Source organism: Phytophthora infestans, genomic scaffold (genome assembly GCF_000142945.1).
Source record: "Phytophthora infestans T30-4 supercont1.11 genomic scaffold, whole genome shotgun sequence".
In the NCBI taxonomy this organism is placed as follows: Eukaryota; Oomycota; class Peronosporomycetes; order Peronosporales; family Peronosporaceae; genus Phytophthora; species Phytophthora infestans.
This window is the reverse complement of record NW_003303748.1, coordinates 3337723-3355336: the sequence shown is the minus strand read 5'-3', so window position 1 is coordinate 3355336 and position 17614 is coordinate 3337723. Positions and strand designations below refer to the sequence as shown.

Below are 17614 nucleotides of genomic sequence, written 5' to 3'. Positions count from 1 at the left end.
CCAACTTTCCTTTCGCCCACGGATGTGGGTAGGAAAATGAATGGTTGTACTTACATGGGCGGCGTAACAATACTTGCACACAGTCCACCACATCGATTTATTGCATTTCTCATTGAGCCGGTAAATGTTCATGCCAAGAGGACCTGGTGGGCGTCCACGTTTGGACCCGTCATCTTGCAGCCCGGTTAGGAGCTCCATGAGGGTGGAAGTAGATCGGCGGCGGCGGTGTGAATGCGTACGGTGGGGATTCTTTTGATGTGAATCAAGCTCGGGGCAGTCCCGGTCGGTTGAAGTAGGCTTAGCTCTTTTTTACGTCAACAATGCAAGATCCCTCTGTAAAAATGTTTTAATTTAGCGCATAAAACACTTTTAACGTAAAAATGTAAAAATGTAAATGTAAAAATGCCAACACTGCTACACCCTTGCCCAATCGAATGTCGCACTTAATCGAGCCTGTGACATTTATTGTAGACTACCATCGCAAAAACTGTAAAAGTACACTTATTCAATTGCTTTAAACAAGGGCTTTTTAATAACACTTGAATATCTAAAATTGAAAAAAATATTGAGCTCACAACTCTCCTACAATGTATCGTCATTTCGGGCCCATAAATGGAGACAATATTTTTGAGCGACGACAACTTCTTCAGTTTTAAGTATAAAGCCGCTTCGTTTAGAGTGCTTAAATCGCGATTCGTACTTAGGTTCGTAACTTACGTCACTCAAAAAGATACTTACGAATCGTAAGTATCTTTTTGTTTGAGGCAGTCTCATTTTATCACCTTTTCTCTCATTCCACGATCAGGAGATATGGTGAAGCTCTTCTGCGCGATTGTTGGTGTGGCGGAAAGCTCATTCAAGGTGGACATAGACCAGAGTACGTCGGTCTACGCGTTGAAGAAGGCGATCAAGGAGGAGAACGCATCGACGATCACATGCGACGCCAAGTACCTGCAGCTCTTGCATCCCATTGTAGAGGAGGGCGGCAAAGAGGTTGTTCCTGTTTACCGCCCTTCCGTGAAGGAGATGAAGGAAAGGCTCAAGTGACTCCCAGACGAACATCAGACTGCTCTGAAGCTGGTGAAAGGGGGATCCGACGACTACATCAATGCGCTGATGGCCGGAGAACCGATTCTAGGCTCAAAGACCTTAGCAACGTGGTTCTACACGGAAAACAACATGTAGCTCCCATCCAGTGAACAAATTCACGTGCTGGTGAAGGTGCCGGAGGGGGCTGGAGGCGATCAGAAACTCGTAAGTGTTCTCTTACACGATGCATTGATGAGGACCCATGAAGACAATGCTCGAATGTTCAATAAAATGGCGGAAGAAAATCGCGAACGGAAGCGAGCGGAAGAAATTCGTCAACAAATTGAGAAATTTTGTACACCCGCGACGCCGAGTAAAACCGATTCACAATTGGGTTATGAACATTTAAATCTATTGGTGCACAAAGGATACGTGTCGAGTGCTGAAGAAACAGTCGGAGCAGATGCCTTTAGGTCGCTGGAAGTTAAAGCCCGAGTCAACAGCATTTCGAGGGAGAATGATATTGATCCATTCATTACTCCTTACTTCAGCAATGCGCTGGGCATCGACGATCTTGTATTCGTCAATAGCGAGCTTTAGAAATGGTTGCCGCAGTTTACGCTTAGATTTGTCACTTATCGTGGGAAGTTTCACAAGGAGCCTGCACCAAAAGATGATGTCAGTCGAGTGGGTACCTCATTTCGTTTTGGGATAGCAACTAAGGCGCTGTTTGATTGCCTCGTTCTCTTCGAGAGCAATATCATTAATTATTTGGGAGGGGCTCCATTTGGCCAAGTCATGTGATACATACAGCACGTTTTTTCTAAAGGTGTAGGAAGTGCCGTTCTCTTTAACCGCACAACATTATGGTTGATCGAAAGCATTAAGTGTTGTGGTGCGTGTTATTAGGGTCATGGAGGGCTCGAAAGCGTTGTTTCGTGACTTTATTACTAAGAAGAAATCACCGTGGGCGACGCGTTTGACTGCTGCCTGTTCTTCGTTAAACACTGAGGTGGTGGAGGGTGATACATTTCTCGGCCGTGGTGCATTCGGACGCGTTTTCAAGGTAAAACGAGTAGGTCAAGATGGAGATGTGTTGGCCTTGAAGATCGTGGAGAAGATCTCGGTTGGACGTCTTTTTCTAGAATACGACGCGTTAGTGCGTGCCCAGTACACTGGCCTGGCGATTCGACCCGTGGGAGAGGCTACCAAGATTTCTGATGGCGCCGCGATGTTGCTGTCTCCTGTTGGGAAACCTATATCGTATCCTAGCACAAGCCAGGAGGCGCGAGTCCCTTTTGACATGCTATGGCAGCTCCACTTTGCTGGCGTGGCCCACGGAGATCCTCGCGTGCCGAATGTGATTGTCAAGGGTGGACAGCGTTTGTGGATTGATCTTGCTGAATGGTGGGACGCGTCCCCTCACTCATGCAAAATGACGCGAAGATCCTCACACATTCCATTCTTCACGTGTCCTCGAAGGATTTCCAGGACTCGGAGCTGGAGTCGCTTATCAACAATTATGGTACAATTCCTCTTATACAAGAAAATCTTGGTCTTCTGGCCGACAAAGTTGGTGAAAAGCTTTTCCAATTAAATGACTAAATTTTGCAAAATTTGCAAAATCTAGCAAAGCAGCGCAGTATTGTTCTCGAGCTGGAGAGAATCAATGTTGTAAATTCAAGAAAAACAATAGAAGCTCCCATATGATTCAACTCCTACCCAGCATTTCTTCCGATTCAATGCTGTAGATTCATTGCACCCGTAGCACCTGATCAATTGCTCATGTTAAAAGGAGTACTAGAAATAGTCCTGAAAAAATATATCTGCTTATTTACCCTGCACTTTCCTGTTGCTCTAGCAGATTTCCATCGGGGTTGGGCAATTGCTCTCGATTTTTCTATCAAGGGGGTGGAAGTAGATGCCACACCAGGCCTCCGTACGGTTGCGCTTGAAGTGTAAGTCCGGATCGTACCCGCCTGCGAGTTGCTGCTGACGACGCAGCTTCTTGGACTCGTTGACGCCAAAGTTTGGTCCGCGTTTGCCTCCTGGAACGGGAACTGGCTGCGGTCCGCCAATAACTCCAGGCTGGAACCCCATCATTGCGGCCTCCATCTCTGCCGTGACGGCCTGGTCGATCGGAATTGCCGTGGTAGTGGCCCGCAGCTTGGACACGTCGCTCTCGTCACGTTCTCCCAGCGCCACCTCCATCAGCTGCGCCTTCTGACGCTCCAGATCGGCCTCAAACTGAGAATCCTCTTTTTGCTGCAGCTGTCGTCGCTCTTCTGCCAGTCTCTGTTGTTCGGCAATTAGCTGCGCGATACGCCGCTCCTCGTCGGCCTTCTTGGCGTCATTAGTAGCGATGGCAATGGCGTGTTCCTGTCGATATTGCTTCCATTGCTTCTGGGCCGCTGCCTTCTCGGCGTCGTCACCATACACCAAGTCAAAGACTGCAATTAAAAATAATGTTAGATTAATTGTATGATACTGCAGATGCAGCAGCTCACGTACTGAGGTTCTCTAACGTTTCTAGATAGTCATTGTACTCCTCCAGCGTGTCAAAATCGTCCTCTGTCTTGTTATAACTACGAGCAACATAAGGAGCATTAGCCATCACCCCTCAAAAGTTATAATAACCGCGTCCTTACTCCTTGGTAACTTTCTTGCGCACCGACGTCTCCTTAGCGAAGTTGAGCTCTTCAATCGTCTTGTCCTGCAGCTGCGACTTCTTGACAGGCTTCTGACATGCGGGACACGAGATTTCGCGCTGGTGCTGGAACTCGCGCTTGATACAGTGGTCGCAGCTGGAGGGGTACACAAAAGGGTTACACTCAGGACAAGAGCGTCAGATGGAGAATGAGAGCACATACAATCGGTGGCCACACTTGGAGATGAGCATCTTCATCTTGGTGTTGAGGTAATTGCTGTCATCTTCGGCCGACGTGCCGCACACGCAGCAGCGTAACGCCAGCTCATCTGCTTCATCCGCCGCCGTCATTCGAATCTCCCTCTCGTTCGCGATATTCGACAGTGAAGTTGTTGCCCAGAAAATGTAAAAAGTTACATAACTTTTGTAACCCATTTCAGGATACGACGCCCATGGATGGCAAGATGGTGACCGTGGAGCGCGTCTTAGCAGAGCTCTCACGGCTGAACGAGGATGCTTTGGCGCCCCATACAGTACCATCCTTTACTCCTTCATCTAATACAGTGCTGGACCAATTCTCAGTGCTCTCCGCTTCTTCCTTAGCCCCCGAGGCGGTGGTGATTGTACCCCACAAGTCTATCCGGCCTCCTCCTCCTACATCTCCGTTTGCGCTGCCCCCTGTGCGTCTAACATCTCAATATGGGGGCAGATCAATGGTGAAGGAAGAGTTGGCAGCAGTAGCGCATCCATTGTTCGCATTAGAGCGCCTGGGGCCATTTCCTCGTGGATGGAAGGACAGTAACCCCGATGGTAACTCCAAGGTTACGGTCGCTCAAAGCCGTCTTCTGGCTCAAATGCCCATGTCTGCGCCTCGCCAGGAGCTCGTTCCAAAGCGGAATTCTATAGTGAGAGACCCATTGAAGATCCAGTACGAGTTCCGAGCTGTGGACGTCTCTAGGACAGGAGCTGACGCGGGATTCAGCAGTGCACTAACCAAACAGGACGAATACGCTCGTGGGAAGATGAGTAACAAGCCCTTCTCCCCTGGAGGAGACTCACTGGCGGAATTAGAGACGGAGAAGCTCGAACAAGAGCTGAGTCCCATGCAGAAGCTGCTACTGAAGGAAGAGGAGCAGAAGCGGAACCTATTGGTGCTAGGAGAAGGCCAAGATGTCGACGAAACGTTGCTAGAGAGTCTGGTGTTTGATGTGCCAGGGATTAACGGCTGCTTAACTGCTGAAGATGTTAAGAACAGGGAGACAAAGGAGGTGGAGCAAGTCACCGAGGTGGAAAACGTCGGAGAGAACCCGAAAAACCTGCTAAAACCGTACTTTGAAGCGGTGGCGGATCCAGATCACGTGGCAGCCATCCGTAGTGCTGTACTGGACGAGAAAGCCGCCAATGCTATGCGGCAGAACGATGACAACACGACAGTCGGACTGGACCAATTGTTACGCGAGATGGAGGACGACGGAGAGCTCATGGAGCTAGGATTCTCAGTTGAGGACGCCGAGGAGGAAGATGGCAGCACTCAGGCACATACTGAAGATATTGAGGCAGTGGGAACAGCTGATAAGAGCGTCAAGGCGGCGTCTGGTGAGGTAGAATCGTCTACTGACGATGATAGCATTGAAGACCCGGAGACGGCATTGGAGACGATTCTGGACGCTGCTTCAGAGTCGAGTACACTGACATTACAGAAGAGAACTAGCCCCACGTCCGAGTGGGCCAGTATGGCGAGTGTTGACGTGCGGAACTTCCACGAGAAGGTCCCTGAGATGGCCATGAAGTACGAGTTCGAGCTGGATGTGTTCCAGAAAGAGTGCGTCATTCATCTGGAACGCCACGAGTGTGTTTTCGTGGCTGCGCACACGTCTGCAGGCAAGACTGTGATCGCAGAATACGCCATCGCAATGTCCCAAAGGCACATGACGCGCACCATCTACACGTCGCCTATTAAGGCCCTGTCCAATCAGAAGTACCGCGACTTCCGCTCCAAGTTTGGACCCGATAATGTCGGACTTATTACCGGTGACGTCAGTATCAATCCGGACGCGAGTTGTCTCGTTATGACGACGGAAATCTTGCGCTCGATGCTGTATCGCGGCGCTGACATTATTCGGGATATCGAGTGGGTGATCTTTGACGAGATCCACTACATCAACGACAGTGAACGTGGTGTCGTATGGGAGGAAGTGATCATCATGCTGCCTGAACATATCGGGATGGTTTTCCTCTCAGCGACGACGCCGAATCATTTGGAGTTCTCGGACTGGATTGGGCGTACAAAGAAGCAGAAGATCCATGTGATCTCCACTTACAAGCGGCCTGTCCCTCTCCAACACTTCCTGTATGCTGGTAAAGAGCTCTTCAAGATATACGACGCTACCTCTGGATATCTGCCAAATGCTCATGGTGCAGCTAAGAGCAAGCTCTTCCCGATGTCAGACAAGTCAAAGGCTGGTCGAGGTGGCGGGGCCGTCGCTCGTGGTGGCGGCAGTAGTGCCAATGTCCGTAGTATCCGCACATCAGGAGGTGACCAGGGCGAGTGGACCAAGTTGATCAACACTCTAAAGGACAAGGCGTTGCTGCCAGTGGTGGTCTTTGCCTTCAGTAAGCGTCTGTGCGAGGAGAGCGCTAGTAAGTTAGCCAAGCTTGACCTGAGTACTCCATCCGAGCGGTCAGAGATTCACCTCTTCCTGGAGACGAGCGTCCAGCGCTTACAGGGATCCGACCGTGAGTTACCGCAAGTGTTGACCATGAAGGAGATGCTGAAACGCGGTATTGGCGTCCACCACGGTGGCTTACTCCCGATCATCAAGGAGATGGTCGAGATCTTGTTTGGTCGCGGTCTCGTCAAGGTTCTCTTCTCGACCGAGACGTTCGCGATGGGTGTCAACATGCCTGCGCGTACAGTCGTCTTCAACGGCATTCGCAAGCACGACGGCAAGAACTTCCGTGATCTTGTCCCAGGCGAGTACACGCAGATGGCTGGACGTGCTGGTCGTCGTGGGCTGGACTCGGTTGGTACCGTGATCATCGCGTGCTGGAACGACGTCCCGGAGGCCACGTCGCTGAGAACGATGCTGGCAGGAAAGGCCACGTCGCTCTCGAGTCAGTTCCGCTTGACGTACAATATGATGTTGAACCTCCTGCGCGTGGAAGTGCTGACAGTTGAAGACATGATGAAGCGCTCGTTCTCCGAGTTCCACACGCAGAAAGCCCTCGCTTCGAAGAACCTCCCACAGTTGATTCATAAGGGCAAGACGTTGTTGCAGCAGCTGGAGCGGTCACTTGTAGAAGACTACCCGCATCTCGAAGCTAGTGGCGAGTTGGCTCAGATGCAGGCGTTCTACCAACTCAAACGGGACAAGCGAGAGCTGGAGAAGAAGCTGACGAAGTGGCTACTGGCGAACAACCTCCAAGCGGCCAAGAACGCGATTGCTCCTGGACGTGTCGTACTTGTCAACGTCAAGGGGCTTTCATCGGACCACTTGGCGCTTGTGGTGCGGACAACTGCAGCCGTGGTGGGCGAGGGCACTGCAAGATCCAAGCTGGCGTTTGAGACGGAACTGCCGAGCTCAGGGACGAGGGATGCAGCGCAGAGACGAGTCTTCAAGTCGATCATGGTCGTCACTCTGTGCTCCGACGACTACGAGCCTCCGAAAGTGGAGATACCGTCCGAGACCAAGAAGAAGAATCTCCACGCTTTGACGGGTGGACGGATGCTTCGTAGCAAGAAAGACGACGACGATCGTATGTTTGGACGCATGGGGAAGAAGGACACAGCGGACAGTCAGGAGAGTGCCGAGCTCACTGCACCGTCGACTGGGACGCTGCTGGGCAGGAAGTATGCTGTTCTGGAGGTGCCCGAGAGCTGCGTGGAGAGTGTGACGTCGCTTGTAGCTTCCAGTATCAACACCAAGACGCTGGTGGCTTCCTCGTCCAAGAAGGAACTCGCTAGTAGCATCGAGTTCCTCACGCAACTCGACAAGGACGCAGCAGCGACGCAGAAGGCAGCGATCCCGTACGTCGACTTGATGAGAGAGCTCAAGGTGAACGACCTAGAAGTCGCCACGGGCTACACGCAATGGCAGCAGCTCTACTCGCTGGTTGTGAGTCATCCGTGCGCTACCGACTCCCCGTCCGTGTCTCGTGTGATGAAGAAAGTGGACAAGATGTTCAAACTCCAGGCCTATCTGGTGCGTATGACTCGACAGCTGTCGAACGATTCGCTGTCGCTCTTTCCAGACTTCCAGCAACGTCTGAGTGTGTTGAAACGACTTGGCTACATCTCGGACGACGGCGTCGTGCAAGTGAAAGGACGAGTGGCGTGTGAGATCAACACGTGCGAGGAGCTGGTGCTGACCGAGATGATCTTCGAGAACGTGTTGGCGACGCTCGAGCCGGAGGAGATCGTGGCGGTGCTGTCGGCTCTCATCTTCCAGGAAAAGTCCCAGTCCGAGCCAACACTCACGCCCACGTTGGAGACCACGCGCGAGGTGGTCAAGAACATCGCCGAGTCGCTGGGCCTCATCCAGTTGGAGCAGCGTCTTGAGATCGACCCTGCCGTCTACTGCAAAGGAGCGCTCAACTTTGGATTGATGGAGGTGGTGTACGAGTGGGCTCGAGGCATGCCCTTCAAGCAGCTGTGCGAGCTCACAGACGTGCAGGAAGGCTCCATCGTGCGCTGTATCACGCGTCTGGACGAGGTTTGTCGTGAAGTGCGCAACGCCGCACGAGTCATCGGAGACCCGCAGCTCTATCGCAAGATGGAAGTCGCCTCCGAAGCCATCAAGCGAGATGTCGTGTTCGCGAGCAGTTTGTACCTGTCTTAACGCAATATTGAAAAAATAGTACTTCTTGGAGTGCGACTTCAAGCTCGGTGTCTGCCTCTCGTACATGTACAACCTGCTGTAAATTAGACATTTGTGTAAAGTAGAAAAAGTGCGAACGAAGCTTTCGACTCACTTGCAAACGCTGTAAGCTCTACTCGTAGCTCATCAAAGCAAATACGCCACAAATACTCGACCATCATCGGCTTTATCGAGTCGCTAAAGCTGCAAACAACTACATGGGATCTCCTTGAAAGATAGGTTGTATTGCTTTGCACATGTTGACTGGTGTCTTTGGTACTTTTCAAGCGTCCTGGCTAAAGAGTCTCGTTGTTCAGGCGAAGGAGTGCCAATAAAAGCTGCAAAATATCTTGCCATCGCAGTCTACACTGCCAATCACAGTGTCGCGGTCCTTACTGCGTCAACATTGTACTCGAAGTAGCAAGTGATAGGGATAAGTAGCTGGCGACAATGATTTTGGCGACTACGTTGGGCATTGTGGTTACCATTGAAGATCCATAGAAGGATATAATCTGTTAGATTCTGCATCACTTATGAGTGATTTTTCAATGGCACTCGTGTACCCACCTCGTGCACATGGGACGGGACAAGACAGAATTACGACACCAAACCAGCACCCACCCGTACCCAGTTGTGACCCATCCTGTGCCCACTACAGCACCCAAATCGAAAGAGCCGGCCTAAAACTTATACACTATACACGTATATCCGAAAGATGCCAAAGAGCCGGAGTGGATCGACATCAGCAGTACCAGAGTCCGCAGAGATAGAAGCATTCTGCTGAGCAGGTGATCCCCTTCAATTACATAAGACATTGTCAAGCATATAACTCAACAAACACAGCTCGATGCAACGAGTTCAGTGACAGTACCAGAGTCCGCAGAGATAGAAGCGTTCTGCTGAGCAGGTTATCCCCTTCAATTACTAAAGACATTATCAAACATATAACTCGACAAACATAGTTCGATGCAACGAGTTCCGTGACTTAGCTACTGCTACTTCCTTGTTCTTCTATACACATGCGCAAGTAGCGGTAGCGCATGCATTGCAGAGTCTTTTTGTCGAGGTGGCCGAGCGGCTCTGACCCACAGAACATCTCAAATACCAGCAAGACATACACACCGCAATTATAGCTGTCGCACTGAACGCCAAGTCCAGGGTCGTGAGTCACCAAGCGAGCACTAGGTCTGACTCCGTCTGGCAGTATCATGATCATCTTCTGTGCCACCGATCATGTAGGGAGGACGCCATCGAGTCGTAGACGTACACTCTGCCCTTCTCCAAATCCATTAGCACAGCGCACAGTGGTTTGTTTGTTGCAGTTGATTTGGAAACAAGCACTTTCATCTTCTTCGTGACTCCAGCCAACGCCAGTTTAAAATACCTGATGCCTGTCGTTAAAGCTCCATTTGAAATCCCCATGTTAGACGGGTCGATCACTAGAACACTAGGATCCGCACCAAACAGTTTGTGTAGAATCATCTGCATGACTTGGGCGGTAAGGGTGTCCTTCGAAGCCAGGTCCACCAAGTCTGCATACTCGTTCGACAGAATTGGCAAATCTTTCAACAGCTTAGGTATAGTGGTGTCCTCCTCGACGTAGAAGCTAGAATTCCCGTGTTGCGCGAAGTCTAATCGATCGATCCAGGTTATAGCTCTTTTGATTTTCTTGACGAATTTTACTGCGGTGTGCCACTTTCTCATGAGCGAAACCGTAGAGTTCGCGAACACTCCAACGCCAACAATCTCCAGCGCCAGCTGCATTTCCAACGTTCCCCGGTTTTTTGCTTGGTAGGCTGTGACCTTGGAGGTACATTTGTTAATTAATTGGATGGGGAAGATTCGCATCACTTCTTCTGGTCGCATCAGTGGTTTTGTGGGGGGGGAGCTTCGCTATCTCGTGGGCGATGGGAGGCTTCGGCTTCGTGGCGAACAGGAACTCCTTGAACTGCAGCAGCTTCTCGTGTGTCAACTTGTAAATGGGATCGCCGTCCAGTAGTTCATAAACTGTCAGTAGACTCATTTGGCGTTCGTGCATTTCCAAGTCTTCCTCTACCATTACTATCGCTTGACTCCGCTTTGCTGTAACAGCCCGTGGCTTTTGTTTTGGACGTCCCTTGGATTTTGGGGGACTCACGATCTGAAAATCATCGGTTAACTTTGCTGAAGCAAGCATAGCGCTATGGTAGTCATTTTCGTGAGATGTCTCCACCTCCAACTCCCCACCAGCTGCGCTCGTCTCGTTCCCAACTTAAACCAACTCGTCACCATGTGTGCCCGTCTCGTTCTCATCTGAGACCAGCTCACCACCCGTTGCGCCCGTCTCGCTCCCAAATGAAACCACCTCACCTCCATCTGTGCCCGTCTCGCTCCCAACTGAGCCGGACTGGTCTGGGCATACTTGAGTGCTCTCCACGTAAGAAGCAGACGCCACACTTTGGCTCATAGTATCCTCTTGTCTAGACGTGATAACTTGCACCACTCCCATCGCCTCTCTCACTACTTCGCTGTCTCTAGTCTGGTGACTGACGCCACCAGTCGCGCCACCAGTCGTGTCCATTTCTGCATCACCCAAGCCGTCTTCGAGTTCAAGACCACCAGCTACCTTGGGGATGGTACTGTACTCGCCATGCTTGAAAAGGGTGGCAACATCTCGCAAAGCCTTCGTTGCCGCTCGGTACTCCACCATCCCCAATCCACTCAAGTGCTCACTAATTGCAGTTGCCACAAAATTTACTTCGCGGAACTTCCGGTTGGAATCCAAGCACATATTGGCCTCCTTCAACACTCTGGACACACGAAACGGTTCTTCTGACAGTTGGGGCAACTCGTATTCCACCCGAAGCGACGACAGTAACCAACGAGAATCCAGAAGCTGGTAGGAATCACGTTCTCGAAGTTGAGTGCCTTCCGAATGAAGAGCACGTGGCGACACGGCAGCAAACGTGAAGCCATGAGCAAACACGAGCAGGACCAATCCGTTTTCGTGACGGAGTACTCGCTATGCGGTTCATTCAATGCCTCTTCATCGTCCGCATCGCACTGGATAAAGTATACTCCGGGGACTGCCTCGTGAAAATTATACTCCGCCGTGGTGATCGCGAAGTTGTATTGCTCGTACACAAGCTCGCACGTGTGCTCGCTTACCAGCTTCGAGAGAAAATCTATCTCGTGATGGTACTTCGGATGATGCACGACAGATAGTTTGTAGACCGCGTCCTTAAATTTTCTCTCCGCCTGAGCTTGATAAACCATTATCGAAACAATGCACTCGTCCACTTGCATAAAGGAGTCCACAAGCTCCTTCAGCTGCTTCCACGAAGCTTCAAGGCGGTTATTTGTATTGTTGCCGAGGGTGCAAGCATTCTGCCTTTCAAACGCGCACCACATTTGACGACAGTTATCCCAGTTTTTCACGAAATACGCTTCAAAAGGGTGCTTGCACACTTCACGCGGTTCGCCATCCGCGCCCAACTCCGCCCGACTGATGCCCAATTGGACACCATCCGTGCCCATCTCCGTCTGACCAGTGCCCAACACAACATCCCCAGACCTAGCTTTCTCAGATGGTACTCTTCCAGTCCCTACATCGATAATATGGCGCATATACTCGCGCAAGCGCAAGTATTGTCGCTCCGTTTTTGCGTAAGCCAGCAAGTTGATCAATCCGTTCAGTTGCTGCTTCTGCCAAGCATTGAACCCATAGTCTTTTGATGCTATCTGCTCTCGCAGATATTTCAACACGTGAAACTGGCACAACAGCGACGACGCGTCCGGAAACGTTTTCTTCAACACTCCGATCTCGCCGAAATCTTTGTCGATCAGTATGCATTTGATGCGCGTCCACGCCGGATTGTAGCGCTTGAACTGCTCCAGGGCCGTCAGAAGCGTTGGGTTACGCTCGTTCTGGAGAACAGCATGCTGTACGAACTGGCCCTTCCCAAATGCGTCGTGTGCCATAATCGAGAAAACCTTGTACTTTGACAAGTTTGTACCGTGCGTGGCGTCGATCATCACGACCTCTGGGAAATGGTCGAAGAGCTCCCGCATATGCTTTGTCTGCAGTGTTATACATGTAGCTACAGTCTAATATCAGCATAGAAAGTTAAACAAACGACGGCTACACAGTAACAGCAATAGTGTTCATACCTTATCATGGATTGAGTCGACAAAAATGCCTCCAACATTCCCTAGCTCTTGCGTGAACTCAGTCATCCATTGCTTCAATCGTTTTGCAGATGTCTGAGCTGTATGGGTCTGTTTCTTCAGCTTGCGCACCAGGTTGTGTACGTCCTGGCTCGTTGGGTAGCAGCTAGAATTCTCGTTGATGAACTGCAGGATGCGTTTCTTCTTGGCTCCGGCTTTGACAAGCTCGCTAACAGTCCCGGCCAGCTCAGACTCAATAGCTGTCCGGTTGTGTGGATAATGGTCGAAATTATGTCTGGAGAGCGGATGGTTATGCTCCAAACGGGCAACAGTAATTCGCAGCAAGAAAGTGGGAACTGCTGCAGCCGAGTCGGTCACTTGTACGCAGGCATTGATCTACGTAGCGATACAATTGTACATGAGCACATGCATGGCCAACCAACAGCACCATTAAAATCCATTTCAGTCCATCCGAACCCAACTGAGCACAACTGAGCCCGACTGAGCCCAGCTGAGCCCGACTGAGCCCGACTGAGCGTCACACACCTGCGCGTCACACTCGAGAGCTCTCGACTCTTGCCGCTTTCTCTTGCCTTGTCCACGCGGCTTGTACTTCCCTGTGTGGGTGCAGACGAAAGTCTTCGAATAATGAGTCCACCCCTCGGGCACAAGCGGCTTCGTAGACCCGCAGTCTCGAATCTTCTTATTTCTCGTCACGACCTTGTTGTTAGTGCGAACGCGGAAGCTCTGTACGCAGCAATTGTACGCACAAACCAGTTAGATAATGCGATAAGGCTCCTGCTACCATATGCAGTGCATCAAACGTTACCTGGTATGTGTCGGCTGAATAGACTTTTAGATACGCGTCTAAGGCGCCCCAGGAATTAAACTCTTTCTTCTCGAGTGGCGGAGCTATAACCACTGGCTGCTCACCACTCTGGATTGTCTGGGGACTGTCGGAAACATCCGATCGACGCTGCTTGGACGTGGAGCTGCCGGTACCCGACGACTCCGCTGACGAGTCGAACCACTCCTCGTCGCTGTCGACCCCCTCTTCACTATCACTCGCCCCTCCTCCGTGGCGCGGCGGTCGCACCGCCGCTTTGACGCGCAGGTCGGGCGCCATGGCTTCCTGGCTGCTGCTGATTTGCCCCCGCTGCAAAAATGAGTGGGGGGAAGTATACGCTACACGAGGTATACCCGCAAGCCGGATGCGAATCTCAAGCCCTCTAGCACTGTCCCATGTGCACGAGGTGGGTGCAGCACTCACTCCCTTTTTCAATTTATAAGCGCTTGCACCTACTGCTACTTCAAACTAGTCTATATCCTACTGTAGTATAAAGTGTTTGCTGGTGGTCATTTTGATGTGCTTGCAGGTGTCGTTTTCTTGTCTGCTCTTGGACTTTACAGTACGTGGATACGCCGTCACAGATCGCCTTATTGAACTCAAGCTATTCATAAAGACTGCAAATCTTTAGATCAATGGGGCTGATCGCAAAAACCATATGGAGTCTAGTAAGGGCGATCTGTGATTCACACTGTGAATAAGTTTGGGGTTCTTTGATTATCGTCTCCCGGGGGGAAGCTATGTGATTTGCGTTTAACCGTACCCTTCAGCACTTTGGGCGGGTCGTATTAGCCTACAACTTGTTGCACTTATACATCGTATCATCTTCGTTTAAACTGTGCACAAGTCAGTAATCAATGCTTGTTGTATTTACACTGCAATACAACCGTTCAATCGCACTTAAGAACGGCCCTGAACGTGTAGCTGAAATGTGAACAACGCGCTCAGTCTCCTTACTATACGACATTACTTACAGTACTACATACATGTATACTACATGTAGTTTAGTACTACTAAATATGTTGTGTACCATCTTTCTACAGACCACAGTCTACTCAACATAGATTTACAGTTCTAATTAAAAAAAACATATTGATAAATTTTTTGATCCGATTTGTAAGAATGATTCTGCCTGATCATCAGCATGTATTTTATTAAAAGCAGAAAGCCATCATCACAGCAATCCCCTACCCTCTCCACCTCTGCGTGGGTAAGCTTCCGTATTTGTAAGCTCGAGCTCGCATGTGTATCAATAAGTATCGAAAGAGGAACACTCGGCACAAGAGGAATACTCGGCACAATTGATTTACTACAGGGTACTGGGAAAACGACCAACCAGCTTGGTACATGTACACGTACAGTAACAGCAAAAATGTAGCCATCTGTTATGACATTTCAGCAACCCAAATCCTATAGCAACAGTTAGATATAAGGAGTAAAATCGGGCGTAGATTTTAAAAATGTGGTCAGAATTAGCTGATTCGTAGTCGTTTTTGCGCTTCAAGACTATTTTTTAACTCTTTCCAGATGCCCCAGATTTACGGGAAACGGGTTGCCTTTGAGGCCATTTGACTTGGCAATTCCCTAAACCACATGTATTTGCGCAAGAAAGTACAAGAAAGTACGCAGCTGAACAGCAGCAAATCCGATCATGATTGTAGCGATTTGAGTGCAAGGAAAAACAACTGTAGTTGAACAGGCACCTTATTCTTCGCTCTGCTGGGTCGTAATCACGCTTCCTTCCTTCACATATACAATAATAGAGGTTAACGTTAAAGAGCTGATAAGGAACATGCACAGCTAAATGGCTGATGTGCACCTCAAACTTGGTCTCATTGTCGGCTCTGTAGGTGCGTCACAGTCGTAACAGTGCCGTGTGCTATCTGTAGACACTCAGCAACCAGGTCCCGGGTTCGCTGCCCTCTGAAGAGGCCATCTTCCTTAGCTTTGAACATGAAGTCTAAGCACCGTACTACGTAATCCTTCTGGCCTGGTGCCAGCTCTTGCTGCGAGGTGCTTGGCTCAGACATGTTAGTAAGGACGCAAATAGCTCACAAGATGCACGAGATGCTAAGGAACATTTACGTAGGCTCCTTGTTCTATTTTGGTGCCAGCTCGAGAAGTTTCGCCTTTTCAAATGGCATGTTAAAATAATCTGGTCCAACGTTCATTGACGAGTACTATAACCCTAAATTAATTGATCTGTACCGTCTCTACATGCTCGTCTGATCAGGATTGTGTCGGAGATGTACTGTGCAGTGCACAGTGTGCACTGTACAGTGGACAGTACAGTTTCATGAATTAATACCAGGGAATGGCTGGTATTATTATACCGGTAATAATACCAGTGGTATGATTAAAAAGCAGCACCTCATTCTGGAATCGGCCTTCACGCGCAAAACGTTTTTAAGGCACTTACGCCTCAGGAAAACAAACGAACCATGCGCGGAGTTCGAGCCATGCTGCTGATATTTCTACACGTAGCACTGCTAGCAATTGCGTCTACTTCGGCGTTCGGCGAGAGGAACGACCTGATGACTACCGCCGACAATGGACGTGTCCTCGAGGAGCACCGCTACCTCAGAGACAGCAAAGTAACCAAGTCGAGGGTGGATAACGAGGAGAGAGCCGTAACCCCGCAGTTTGCCCAGGTGACTCATGGTCTATTTTTCCAGTTTCTAGCAGCCATTGGAAGGCCTGTGGCTAAGCCCGTAAAATGGCTTGGGCGACTGACAGGTAAAGGTTTAGATGTCTTGCGCCGTTTGTTTGCAACCCTGCTTCGAAGACACCATCACAGCACCGCATGATAAACACGAACAAGAATGAAAACTGATGTAATAAGTAATCGGCCATTTTTTTTTATGATTATTGCAGTCGTCTCCGTTAAGAAGAACGGATTCGAAGGTTTACGCCCCGAAAATCATCCGTCTCATCTTTCAAGTATTATCTGCAACTATGTACTCGCGTACATGTACTTTTCGTCACTGGAATCAAAACCGAACTCGACTCCTAGCCATTGCTCTCTTCGACAACGGAAAATTTATGAGCCTTCACAAAGTCCCCGTCACGAATTACTCACGGTTTTAATGCTTCTTCACTGGCATTTGACTGTACCTAGGTAAACAGACGCAGTGCCTCCGGGCCGCATGTGAGCAAGCAAGATTTTGTCCCGGGTATGATACCAGAGTCTGCACTCCAATTGAAGGCAAGCACCTGGATGCTTGCAGTGATCTGGGCAGACTGGAGGCTTTATGTCACTTGGAATCGATCATTGCATCAAGCTACGTGATCACGAAGTGAACCGTAAGAGTGATCCGATATATACCGCTCATCCAGCTTGCGCAGTAGGGTCCATGTTAAAGCTTCTGACTTGGAAGCTGTGCAACTAAAGAGTTTCCCATCAATTTTGTGCCTGACGTCCAGTGTACCATATTCTAGGTAGAGCACCCTTATAAACTAATAATAATTTTGTGAGAGTCTAGCGCTACTTCACTGATTACTATGAATTAAGAAAACCCCTGCTTAATTCATTACAGGTTCATCATCAAAGTGCTCTATCATTACGACTTTTCGAGTAGCTTTACAGCTTTCCCGGTCATGAAGTGTGTGCCCGTTTTGATCGCTGCACAATTCGAACTATCGGTACAACTATGGAGTAAGTATTATTGTGCTTTGCAAGGTTTTTGTCTTTTTCTCTTCAACAGATACTCGATTTGAGATCGATCTACAGATGATCATCTCCTTACTGATCGCACCGGGATACCACTTTTTATCGCTATCTAGAATTATCACTATCCAAATGTGTATCGATTTTAAGCTCTGGTGGTTCACAGAGCCGTAATCGCATTTTCATATTTCACACTGCATTGCTCGGTCAATACAAACTCATTACCCAAGTCAAGCGACCCACAAACGAACGAGGATGGACGCGCGGTGGACGGTGAAGCGACCCCCGGCAAAGCTGAACGCTAGCAAAAGTGGATGGCACAGCAATTCATCCACGCTCATGCGATAGGAATTCCGTCAAGTGCCGTACGTGGGCTTCGAGCAATGCAAAATGCTTATACGCAAACAGCAAATGTCATTGCT

General features: G+C 49.7%; 3 protein-coding genes and 1 pseudogene across 3 annotated transcripts; 3 read left to right on the top strand and 1 right to left on the bottom strand.

The window, feature by feature from the left end:
• Positions 1-810: 810 nt before the first annotated feature.
• On the top strand, positions 811-1308 carry PITG_22830 (annotated as a pseudogene; the record flags this gene model as incomplete).
• A 1578-nt stretch (positions 1309-2886) lies between these two features.
• PITG_07745 (uncharacterized protein) lies at positions 2887-4027 on the bottom strand (the record flags this gene model as incomplete). The annotated part of the gene is made up of 4 exons (XM_002904628.1): positions 2887-3479; positions 3541-3614; positions 3678-3833; positions 3900-4027. 4 exons carry the CDS (start codon positions 4025-4027, stop codon positions 2887-2889), a joined length of 951 nt encoding a protein of 316 aa, XP_002904674.1.
• Positions 4028-4389: 362 nt separating this feature from the next.
• PITG_07744 (DEAD/DEAH box RNA helicase, putative) lies at positions 4390-8514 on the top strand (the record flags this gene model as incomplete). The annotated part of the gene is made up of 1 exon (XM_002904627.1): positions 4390-8514. The coding sequence occupies one exon, from the start codon at positions 4390-4392 to the stop codon at positions 8512-8514; it is 4125 nt and encodes a 1374-aa protein (XP_002904673.1).
• Positions 8515-15984: 7470 nt separating this feature from the next.
• On the top strand, positions 15985-16332 carry PITG_07741 (secreted RxLR effector peptide protein, putative; the record flags this gene model as incomplete). The annotated part of the gene is made up of 1 exon (XM_002904626.1): positions 15985-16332. One exon carries the CDS (start codon positions 15985-15987, stop codon positions 16330-16332), a length of 348 nt encoding a protein of 115 aa, XP_002904672.1.
• Between the last annotated feature and the right edge of the window lie 1282 nt (positions 16333-17614).